General features: G+C 46.0%; 1 protein-coding gene across 1 annotated transcript; it reads right to left on the reverse strand.

Moving 5' to 3' along the window:
• Positions 1–846: 846 nt before the first annotated feature.
• Znf582 (zinc finger protein 582) lies at positions 847–12,249 on the reverse strand. The gene is made up of 5 exons (XM_015505330.2): positions 11,648–12,249; positions 10,990–11,078; positions 9,743–9,869; positions 8,895–8,990; positions 847–3,354 (listed from the first exon to the last, which is right to left on the reverse strand). Exons 2-5 carry the CDS (start codon positions 10,996–10,998, stop codon positions 1,892–1,894), a joined length of 1,695 nt encoding a protein of 564 aa, XP_015360816.2. The 5' UTR covers positions 10,999–11,078; positions 11,648–12,249; the 3' UTR covers positions 847–1,891.
• Between the last annotated feature and the right edge of the window lie 6 nt (positions 12,250–12,255).

Consider the following 12,255-nt stretch of genomic DNA (forward strand, 5'->3'; position numbering starts at 1 on the left):
GACCTGGGCAGGACTCTCTGGAAACTTCTCTGGGATCCCCAATAAAACTAGAGCACAGGAGGGGCACGTTGTCCCTCTCCTCTCTGAGGACCTACTTTCTCCCTTGAGAGTGTCCCCTTCCCCTTTTCCTATCCCTTCTATAAACTCATGCCTGTTACTCTGAGCCACACGTCTGAAATCTGACTGGATCGCAAGAATCCGGGTCTGAAGGGGGCCTTTGCCCTACCTCAGCCTCCAGAAGGCCCAGCCTGTAACAGGGAGAAGCACACCACACAGAGATAAGGCATTAAAATTAGTATACAAAACCTGAAAATAAATAGCCAAAGAATTACTCGGCCACGTAGGAGCAAACTTTCTATCTAAAAAGCCCGACAGTAAACATAGTCTTGTGGCCAGTCTGTTGCAACATTCCAGTGGCGCAAAGGCGTCAAACAACAAATGGACGAGCAGGGCTGTCCAGTGAGACCTGACAGAACAGGCAGCAGCTGTACTTGACAGAGGTGGGCACCACATAAAGATGAAAGGTGTGGCATTCGGTCTGGGGCTGGGGCTCAGTGGCAGAGCGCCTGCCTCGCATGTGGAAGGCACTGGGCTTGATCCTCAGCACCACGTAAAAATTAAAATAAAGGTATTGTGTCCACCTACAACAAAAAAAAAATTTAAAAAAAAGAAAGGTGTAACATGCACGTAGAGGATTAGTAACGTCCTTACAGCCCAAACAACAAAAAGCAAAAGTCTCAGGAATTTCGGGACTTTGTTTTTTTTTTAAAAAGTCAATTTTAGGAAATCCTGATCCAATATATCAAATTATATAAGAATATAGAGAATTTTATCATTAAAACCCACTGGCTTTAACAGATTTATTTCAAAAATTATATCCAAAAATGTAGAATGCATACATTTTTTGAAGTTCATGGAACATATTTAAAAACCAGCCCTATATTTAGCCATGAAAAAAGACAATCAAAGCTGACATTTTCAGGCCACACTTATCAATCGTAAAAAAAAATTAAATATTTTTGAAGTTATATCATTTGGAATGCTTTTGGATGCAAATTTACAAAAGACCCAACTAAAACATGGGCAGTGAAGGTTTATTTCTCGCACAGAGGCATCAGGCTGCCCCAACCTGGGGTCTCCGGGCTCTGAGTCGGCTTCTCCAGGTCCTTTTTCCTCCTCTTGGCTCCACGACAGCTGCAGTCTCACCTTCCCACGTGAAGATGTCCAACAATGGGAAGTGCACAGGGAAGGAGCGAACTGCTCCCCAAAAGCCCCACTCACAGTGGAACACACTGGTCACTCTGAGTGGCACAGGAGGTTGGAAAATGAGAATCTGACATTTTCACATCCTAAGCAAGAGACGATGCTGCCAATAAGGTGAGCTGCCACAGCTTCTGGGCAGGCAAATGACACCTGCCTGTGACAGAAGTCACAAAATACGACCCAAAACAAGCTGCCCATGGGGAAATTAAGAGACTCTCCCAAACAGACTCTTCCTGAAATAGGGACACAGAGAAATGGTGATGACCAGGAGATGACCACCTGCCCTGGCACCACTCTGTCCACTGCTGTGCAGCCTGGGTCTCTGTAGGCTGACCAGTACCCGTGATGTGTCTGAGCTCGGCTCCCGGGCTTGTGTGCACGCAGTGCTCAGGAGAGCATGGGCCGTCTGACCCCTTGGTGTGAACGACCTGCTCGTCACCCTTTATGGTACCTGCATGATGTACTTCCCGGGGAGTAATCCAGGAGTAATTCAGTCAGTTCTTCACCCACCCCCAAGAAAACTAAAACTTGACTCTTATTGAAATTAGTAAGCGGAAGTTAGAAAATATGATTCTGAATGTGTCAGAGATAAATATTCTCCAACCTTCCCCGCCTGATAAATAGTGGTCTAAGCACATTCCTTTATATCCACAAATGTTTCCGTAGAGCTTACAACCTCAGATGAAAGACAAGCTCTGAGCGAAGGCCTTCCCACCCCCTTCCCCCTCAGGCCTTTCTGTAAGGTGCGGGAGCTGGCAGCTGTGGCTGGCCTGAGCTGCTGGGCTTTCCCCTGACTTCCATTCACATGGCTGCTGGCCAACACAAACTCCCTGATGATCAACAATGGGTATGTGCCGACGGCGGGCTCTTCTGCACTCGATAAATTTGTGCGTGTTTCTCCACTCCGCAGCCTGGAGTGTTGAAGCGCAGTGGCACTTAGAGCAAGGGTCGTCCCCCATCCTTCGTGTTCCCGGGGCTTTCCCTCAGCATGAGAGGCCTGGTGCTGAACCAGCTGGGAGCAGTGACTGAAGGCCTTCCCACACTGCGCACAGTCATATGGCTTCTCGCCCGTGTGAGTCCTGTGATGGACGGTGAGGTGTGACACCCGTTTGAAGGCCCTACCACACACCTTGCACTGGTAGGGCTTCTCTCCAGTGTGGATTCTCTGATGTTGCCTAAGCTGGGAGCTCACTCTAAAGGCCTTCCCACACACCTTACATTCATAGGGCTTCTCCCCCGTATGAATTCTCTGATGGCGAATGAGAGTTGATCCCTGATTAAAGGCTTTCCCACATTCCTTACATTCGTAGAGTTTCTTGCCAGTATGAACAGTCTGATGCTGAATCAACTGAGACCGATGGCTGAAAGTCTTCCCACACTCCTTACATGCATAGGGTTTTTCCCCAGTATGAGTCCTGTAATGCACTTTGAGATGTGAGATCCGATTGAAGGCCTTGCCACACTCCTTACACTGGTAGGGTTTCTCACCAGTGTGAATCCGTTGGTGTTCAATCAACTGCGAACTCCGACTGAAGGCCTTCGCACAGTCCCTACATTCATAGGGCTTCTCGCCAGTATGAACTCTCTGGTGCTGTATGAAATTGGAACCAGAATTGAAGGCTTTTCCACATTGCTTACATTCATAGGGTTTCTTGCCAGAATGAATATTCTCATGCTGAATGAGTCGTGAGCCATATTTAAAGGCCTTCCCACATTCCTTACATTTATAGGGTTTCTCGTTAGAATGAATTCCTGGATGATTAATAAGGAATTCCTCCTGCCAGAAGTCATTTCTACACTTATTATATCCATGTGGCTTTCCTCCAGTGTGAATGTTCTGGTAAAAAATGAGGGATGTTTGCGGGTTCAAAGTGGGTATTTTTTCATGACTGATTAACATTCGACTGAAGTGCCTGTCTGGACCTCCTGGTTGTCTGTCAAACTGAGTTTCGCAATCCCAGTCGCCAGGCAAACCCGAGCACCTGAGACCATAACTTGCAAGTCTTTCCATTATCTCCCACCGGGGCGACTTGACTTCATGAACATGCTGCTCTGGAGGTGACACTTTGGTTTCATATCTGGATTTCAAGACTAAAAAAGAAAAAAACAGTTATGTTTTATTTTTCTTTTCTAGAAGGAAATTTAGTAAAAACTGGAAAGGTTAGGCTCAAAATAATACTTATAAGCTCTTGAGTGTGGCAGAGCAATTAAAAGGTGGCCAAGTAGAACAGAGAAAGAAAAACAAATACCATAAATGAAACGAGGGTGGTAATCAGAGAGATGATAAGAGTAGTTCTAAACATGTTAGTGTATATCTCAATCACCTCTGAATCACTTTTTTTAAAAAATAGTCTTTATGGCTGGGTGTGGTGGCCTGCACCTATAATTCCAAAGGCTTGGGAGGCTGAGGTAGGAGGATTGTAAGTTCAATGCCAGCCTCAGCAACTTACCAAGACACCCTCTAAATATAAAAAATATATAAAAAGGACTGGGGATGCAGCTCAAAGGAGCATCCTGGATTCAAGGTTCAAGCCCCAGTACCAGCAAAGAAAAAGAAGCTTCCATGAGACACTAGAAGAGACAGATATGATCTGACATGACCCAGAAATGGCTGTTGCCTGGAGCATGTGGGAGGAGCATGAGAGAGCCCAGGGAGCCTTCAGGTCATGCCAATGTCCTGCCTTGACTGTGTGATGGTCACACTCATTAATATCACACTTAAAACAGGTACATTTGTTGAATATACATCATCCTCAGTATTTTTCAAAATCATGGAGATTTCACAAGATATAAAAAGTTCAAAGTGGCGACAGTTGCACAGTAGTGGATATGATCACTACTGAATTGTATACTTAATGGTTATCATGGTAATTTTTGTTATGTGTATTTTATCACAATTTCAAAAAGTAAGACTAAGTGGGGCTCGCCCTGTCCTGCCTCGGCACCCAGAGGCCGTGCTGACAGGGCTGCTGCGGCTTCTGTGGCGTTTTCTGTCACTGAAGTTTAGCTGACCACCACGGCAAAGCCACCAACAACTGAGCAGCCTCTCCTGGACCTTTCCACTGCCTACGGTGACTTAGGAACAAGAAGCACCCTGTTTTAAGATGATCAGGCACAACTGATGAAGGGTGGGTCCCTTCCAGAACTACATATTTTGCTGCTTATTCAAATTACAAGCAAAAAGTGAATGGTGTATTAGATCCAGAGTTCACAGGCCCGAGATTTCAGTTGAGGTGGTTACTATTACAGCTACCAACCTCATTTGGCTAAAAAAGACTCACTGTCAGCTTGATGTCAAGGAACCACAGGGGAAAGCAGATGGGTGCTTTTGTACAGGCCATGAAGTGTTCTCAGCATATGGCCTGGGAGGACTTCACGGGTACGTGTTTGCCTTGTATGGTAGGCATATCGGTTTTGCTCATTTTGTTGTTAAAGTATTAAGCAAAAACTATTGGAATATAAAGGTTGCTTCTACAGCAGAAGGTGAGGAAGACTGTGAAAGATCATGAGGTTTTGTGAAAATGATGTGGCTGCTGTCACTTCGAGACCTTGTGCTACAACCATAGTACATCCACACAACTCCATGAAGAGACAGTGCAACGAGGCAGGGTAAAGACACACCTCCAGGCACCAGCTGTGCAGGAGGAAGGTCGAGCCTCTACTGCGGCCAGTAATGCATCTGGCGAGACAGATTCCAAACACTCACTCACGATGTCCCCCTGTACGGCCCTATTCAGTGGTGAGGACATTCCACCAAAGAAGGAAGAAAGGAAAGGGCACCAAAGGATGGCAGCAGACCTCGGAAGTAAAGCTGGCCAGTGGACAGAGGAAAATGGTGTGGGACAGCCAGCTATGCCCCGTGGCCACTGTTGGAGGAGCAAAGTCACAGTACCTTACTGCTCTTTTTTAACTATGTGGGAAAAAACCTTGGCTACTCCCAAGGAAAAGCCTTTAAAAACACGCCTTTCTCTGTGTGCCAATCTATCACATCTGCCTTAAATGGTCAGATTTTATCCACCAATGGCAGAGCGTAGTGTTGACTTCATGAGCATTTTCCCAGTCTTCTAAATATAAACATCTCTGATTATATTACTATCCAAAGAAAGTACTATCATCCTGATTTCTAACCTCTGTGTCTACTTAACTCCTTGTGAATGTGAAACAGCAATAATATAGTGAGGTCTTATCCCGGGGCTCAGAAGGCTGAGGCAGGAAGCTCTGAGCTCAGAACCAGCCTCAGCAACTCAGCAAGGCCTATGCACTCGGCGAGATCCTGTGTCTAAATAAAATATAAATACAAAAAAGCGGGGGGTGGCGGGTGGCTGTGGCTCAGTGGTTAAGCATCCCTGTGTTCAATCCCCAGTACCCCACCCTCCAAAAAAGTGAGTTCTTCTGTGTTTTCATCTTTCCTGATGAGATCTGGAACAGCACAGGGAGCTATTTGGGCATTAGTACTCACTGTTTTGAACAACCAATGAAAAAAATATCTAAAAATCTTATGAACAGTCAGCAATACAATATTTTGGTTTTCACTTCTAACAAGTACTTGAGTTTTGCATAATTAAACATTTCAATTGTGAGTACATCAAATTCAAATGGAGATAAGTAAAGACAAACTATTAATTGTTGGGGATAACAGTGAAGTGTTGACTCTTAGTTATATTAGTACACACTGTGCTGGCACCTTCTCCAGGCTTGTGACAAGTGAAGACAGCTAGAAGGCAACTGTCTTTGGTAGTTTATTCATGACGAACCTGGACTGTCAACTATTTGTCACACCCAGCACCATGGTTTGGACATGGTCCCCATGAGATGGCACTGCGGTGGTGGGACCTCTAAGAGGAGGGCCCAACGGGAGGTGATTAGAACACAGAACACCACCCTCCGAAGGGGCTAACGGCTGCCACCCGGGAGCAGGGTAGGCCTCATGTCAATAGACCAGTTCTGAGAGGGAGCCGCTTTATGTGAGGCCACCATATATGCTTGGCCCTTCTTCATGTAACCGTTTCACTTTTCTACCATGCTGTGATCCACAGCCAGGAGGACCTCACCAGACACCAGCACAATGATGCTGGGACCTTTTAGTCACCATGAGCCACATAAACCTATTTTATTTATAAGTGAGCCAGCTTCGTGTATTTTGTTATAACAAAACAAAACGGATCAAGACCTAAGCATCATGTAGTAGTAGCTGCTGAAAGACCTACTTAACAGAGTAGCAGATGGACCTACTTAACAGAGTAGCAGATGGACTCGTGAGTCCCGTGGCTCACAGGAGACACTTCCCTCAATTTCAAAGTCCAAATCTGAGGACTACGGACACTTTGATTTCAGGCCCCTGAGCATGTGAGGCAAGTGGTCCACCACTGAGTCACATCCCCAGTCCACACCCAGTGCTTTTAAATGCATCTGAGCAAGCTGTGCCACCAAAGCCTTGCCTTACCAACACGCTTGAGCCATAGAACTGACTCTACTAGAGGAGGCACACCAACAGGAGATCTGGAACGCTGAGACGGGGCCAGACTAAGGTTATTTACCTGCCTTTTGTCTTATAAAAAATGCTAACGACCTTATGAAGCAACTTGATTACATCAGAAAGAGGAGTTTGGACTGTTAAAAAAATGAACGGCAGCCAGGTGCGGTGGCACACACCTATGATCCCAGCTGTTCTGGAGGCTGAGGCAGGAAGATCCCAAGTTTGAGGACAGCCAAGACAGTGTATTGAGGCCCTGAGCAACCTATAGAGACCCTGTCTTAAAAAACAAATACAAACAAAAAAACACTAGACAGCTATTTCGTTATTTTTAGATTTATTTTAAATTAGAGATTGTTGCTATCACTAGCACTTCTTAGTTGAAAATATATTAGTTTAGCTTTTTCCTCCTCCATTATTGGCCCTGACTCTAACATTCCTAAAAATACACAAATTTCTGAATGATTTAAATTAGGATACTTAATATAGCAAAATATTTAAAACAAGGTTCCAACATTCTGCTCACTCAAATCTCTTCTCCATCATGCCTTCGTATTTCTTGTTAATCTAAACGTTGTGTTTTTTGTGACTTTAGGAACCATGAGCTGGGTGCAGTAGAGCACGCCTGTAATCCCATCTGCTCAGGAGGCTGAGACAGGAGGGTCGTGAATTCAAAGCAAATGGGAGGTGCTAAGCAATTGAGACCCTGTCTCTAAATGAAATATAAAATAGGGGGTTGGGGCTGTGGTTCAGCGGTAGCGCACTTGCCTGGCATACATGAGGCACTGGGTTTGGTTCTCAGCACTGCATGTAAATAAATAAGATAAAGGTCTATCCACAACTAAAAAAATATATTAAAAAAAATACAGGGCTGGGGTTGTGGCTCAGTGGTAGAGTGCTCGCCTAGCACATGCAAGGCCCTGGGTTCGATCCTCAGCACCACATGAAAATAAGTAAACAAAATAAAGGTATTGTGTACAACTAAAAAATAAATATTAAAAAAAAAAATACAAAATTGGGCTGTGGATGTGGCTGAGTGGTTGAGGGCCCCTGAGTTCAATTCCTGGTACCAATGAAAAGAAACATGAGGAGCTGGGGAGCACTTACCAGGCACGTGTGAGGCACTGGGTTCAATCCTCAGCACCACATTAAAAATAAATAAAAGTATTATGTCCACCTACAAGTAAAAATATTGAAAAGCTAAAGAAAAAAGAAACACAAGGTGAACACAGTGGTGCACACCTGTAATCCCAGAGACTTGGGAGGCTGAGGCAGAAGGACTGCAAGTTCAAGCCAACCTCAGCAACTTAGTGAGGTCCTAAGCAACTGAGTAAGAGCCCATCTCAAAATAAAAAATAAAAAGGGTTGGGGATGTGTTTCAGTGCTAAAGTACCACACAAAAAAACAAACAAAAAACTTGTGAGGAACATGCTACCTACACATTCTCAGGTGGGTCCCACACATCATGGCTTGGATCCTCCACATGGGCAAGACCCCTGGCAGTCCCCGGCTCACACCAAGGTGCACCTTCCTCTCTCCATGTTCCATGCCTTGCTCGACTCCAGCCACCCTGGCCATCTGTCTCAGAGGCACCAAGGGCTTCCCTGACTCAGCTTTCACACACATAGCTGGTGTTTACCAAGGGCCATCAAAGGCCTGCATCTCAGCTAAAATGCCTCCTCCTTGGACCAGCTGCCCTGCTGTGCGGCCCAGATGACCTTTTCTTTTTTCCGTGTTTGTGCATGTGCTTGCGTGCATGTGTTCATGTCTATTTCTTCTGGCAGTTAAGCTCCACGAAGGCGGGGACACGGTGTGGCCCCCTCACCAGTATACACTGTGGTGCATGACACAAGCTCAAAAACACTTGTTGATTGTTCTCCAAAATTTAAATAAAGAGCTGACACAGATTCCTTTAGAAAAGTGGTTAAAGGACATACATCTCTTTCCAAAAAGAAAATACTTTCTTAGGAAGTGTAACACTTGTATTCACTCAATCGCTAAATACAAGACGATAAATAAATGTTTCAGGAAGGAAAGATCAAGGACCTGTATGCGAGACCTGACCTCTGAATCTGGCAACTTGAAGGGAAGACTTTCTAATGCCAAGGGCCACCTCCTTGATGCAGGTCTGCCCTCTCTCCACTGATGCCTCACTCACCTGTACACAGGCTTCCTGACACCACCCTCTCCTCCATCCAGGGCTCTTTGCCTTGCTCCAGGAAGGAGATCACATCAGGTTTGGATATGGCAAGACCTGGCAAAGAGAAGAAAAAGACCACGCAGTTATAGTGGAGATGGGACGGCCAGAACTCAGACTCAGGGCTGGGTCATTGCACAGGAGAGGCAGTGGCAAAAAGAAAGCTAGAAGACGACTTAATGATTACTTGAAATCGATTCAGCTAGTGGGATGCCCTTTAGTCACTCCCCAAATGACCAACACTCACAGAACTGACCGACACCCAGAAACCGACCGGGGGGGACAGAAACGCCCTAGAGTAAGATCCAAGCTGACAGACCGTGTCAGGAGCCAGCCATGTGGCATGTGGGTCACCATGCGTGGAAGCCTAGTGGATAGAGACATCTGGTGTCTGGGAATGACCAATGGACATTTTCTCTGGTCAGCTGCTCAGGGTCAATGTGAATCTCTAGCCCACTCTGCTGTGGCCCACACAGTACCTGAGATGGATGTGACCTGCCAGATGTCAATCAACCTCCTGACTACAAGACATTAAGAAGCAAGACTCTGCCCCTGAGACCTTACCCCTGCCTTTGATGGACCCCCTTAAATAAACCACCAGATCCATCTTTTCTTTGTCTAGTTCCAGAACCCACGTGGACTAGATCAGGAGCTTCACGATTCGTGAATACATTTCTGAGTATCTGTGTTTTATTATTCACTAATAATTTGAGATTTTAAGTTTTAGGGTGGCTTAGATTCCCCTGGGCAGGAAGAACCCTCCAATGAGACACTGGCCGTGGACCCCTGATAAGACCAGATCACCTTACCCAGTGAGACCAGGTTGCGGTAAGTCTCCAACATCACATCTCTGTACAAATCCCTCTGAGTAGGCTCCAGCCATTCCCATTCTTCTTGTGAGAAGACTATAGCCACATCCCTGAAAAATTCTGACCCCTGGAACAAGAGGAATAAATGATACATGTATATTTCAAGATGTTTTCACAGTGGGATGAGAAAAACTGGAAGTCTTTGCAGGAAGGGGTTGTTCTGGTGAATGAAAAAGCTGGGGCGGGGACAGAGGAAGTGGGCAAGACTAAAACAGCAAGCCAAAGCTCTGGTGCATGTCTGGGATGAAAATGAAAAAGCTAAATGGAGTTTTCTTTATTCTGTGCAATAGTGTGCTAAAATAGGCTGCCTGCTCTGCTTGACACCATTAAGGTAAGACCTATAGTTTTTACCTTGATGGGACAACAAAAAAAGATACCTGATGGGCTTTCACCTAATTATTGTTCAAAAGTTTTTATAAAAATGTTTTTATCTAAAAACAGGATGTTCACCTACATCAAGAATTTCTCAGAAACCTAAATTCATCATATCAGAATATATCGTGAGCATTTTCTTCATGAGAAAAACAACGAACACAAGGATGACTGTTAGTGACTATCCAATTTTCTTAAAATGAAAAGAATGGCACACTCAGTTACTGTGGACCCAGAACTGATCCCAAATCTCGAAGCTCTTACGTGATCTGACCACCCACCAGGCTGACAGTCTACACTTGCTATCAGCCACATCCTTAGTTCTGCGCTTCTCTCTCTCTTATTGAAGAACGACCCAGAATCAAATGCTCTGTGCAGCCTCAAATTAGATCTTAACTCTGGCATTCAATCTCAGATTCTCAGCTAAGCCTCAATTATTTCTTCCAAAGAAGGACACTACATACACACTCACATGGAGACCAACCAGCACTAGCTCCCTGCTTTTCTACATCCCCAAATGTCATTTCCATTCTTTTCACCTCAGTTCTGACAAAGGGTGCTCTCATTTCATAAACCAAAGTGTATTTTTGCTCCATCTGTCCTCCTAGCAGAAGGCTGAACTGTCAGGACACATGTGATGCTATGTAGAATGGACCCATGGGCATTTGTGGGGGCAGGCAATAGGACAGGAATTAGCTGTCTGGGCCTTTCAGTCCCTAACAATGGAGACCTCTGAGAACTAGATTAACTAATGGAACCCAGATGGGAAGTTTCAGGATAAGGAAAACAAATATTTACATGATTTTAAAACTCACGAGGGACATGACTTTTAGAATTTCAAAAGGTGGTAGGTCCTCCTCCAGGTTCCTCTCTTGAGGAAGTGCAGTCTCCTGAGATGGTGGAGCTGGGGAAGGAAAGAACAGAGGGTAGGCATGCCTCACAGCTCCCAGAAGAGGAGGTTACAAGCCCTCACCTGCTTGTCCCCAACCACCCTCAAAACAGAGTGAGGACAAACTGTGGCTGTCACTCAACCCAACCAAGGAGGCAGGAATCAAGGGTCCTCTCTCTCTGATTTCCCTTAAATACCCAGAGGTTCTGCCTTGTTGCTGACACACATCTAACACAAGGATGCTCACACTTATTCCAGTGACTGAGACCCACATTGTACCTCGAGTACAAGGAAAATTCCTCTTAGGTAGAGTAACATAGAGGATTTGTATAATAATATGCATAGCCCCAGCCCAAAATAAAGTTTCCCCAGGATTATGCCATTTTGTTCTCTCATGCATCAAATTTAACATCTTCAAAAGTCTACCTGTGGCTTGAGAGGCTGAGGCAGGAGGACTGCAAGTTCAAGGCCAGACTCTGTAACTTAGGGAGGCCCTAAGCAACTGAGTGAGACCCTATTTCAAAATAGAAACATAAGAAGGGTAACGTGCCCCATGTTCAATCCCCAGTACAAAAAAAGCCTACCTGGCTCTTTGCCCAACTTCCACAATCAAAAAGCCCGCAGTTCAATAGGCTTTGTGGACACCACTTCAGGGTCTACCTCGAGTCAAGAAATGGAGTGGAGAGGCAGATAAATTAAATGGCGCACGCCCAGGGCTCCATATCAGCACATAAATGTGGCCCTCCATAGACACAAAGTAGTGTGCACATTTGCACGCACAAGCTCTGCAGAAGAATACGCAGCACATAAGGAGTCAGGGCTACAAGTAGGCCAGTGGCTGAATCATTTTTGGCACAACCAAAATAATGCTGGACATCACTAACAAGATATCCAACTCGGGATCCTCTGCACGATGTGGGAAATGCAGCAACAAGAAGTCAAGCCTCGCAAACGCTCACGGGCTCAGCGCCCGCAGAACACCCTCGGCCTCGCTCGACCCTCTCGAGGTCAGCACCGAGCAGGGCTTCGCACGGGCGCCGCAGTGCAGCCGGAGGCGGGCGTCCTGCGGGCGCCGAGGCAGCAACGCCCTGCTGCCGACGCCCGCCCGGGCCGCCGGCGCTCGCGCGTCGCCTCCCCTCGGACGGGCAGCCAGCCGCCGACCCCGTGCACCTGCGCTGCCCGCTGCAGCCTC

Source organism: Marmota marmota, unplaced genomic scaffold, assembly GCF_001458135.2.
Source record: "Marmota marmota marmota unplaced genomic scaffold, marMar, whole genome shotgun sequence".
Taxonomy (NCBI): Eukaryota; Metazoa; Chordata; class Mammalia; order Rodentia; family Sciuridae; genus Marmota; species Marmota marmota.

Excerpts from the sequence above, each read along its gene's own strand:
- Znf582 (XM_015505330.2), bottom strand. Across the intron at positions 8,991-9,742 it reads CCGCAACCTGGTCTCACTGG|GTCTTGCCATATCCAAACCT; the intron begins GTAAGGTGATCT and ends TCTCTTTGCCAG. Across the intron at positions 3,355-8,894 it reads GTCAGGAAGCCTGTGTACAG|TCTTGAAATCCAGATATGAA; the intron begins GTGAGTGAGGCA and ends TTTCTTTTTTAG.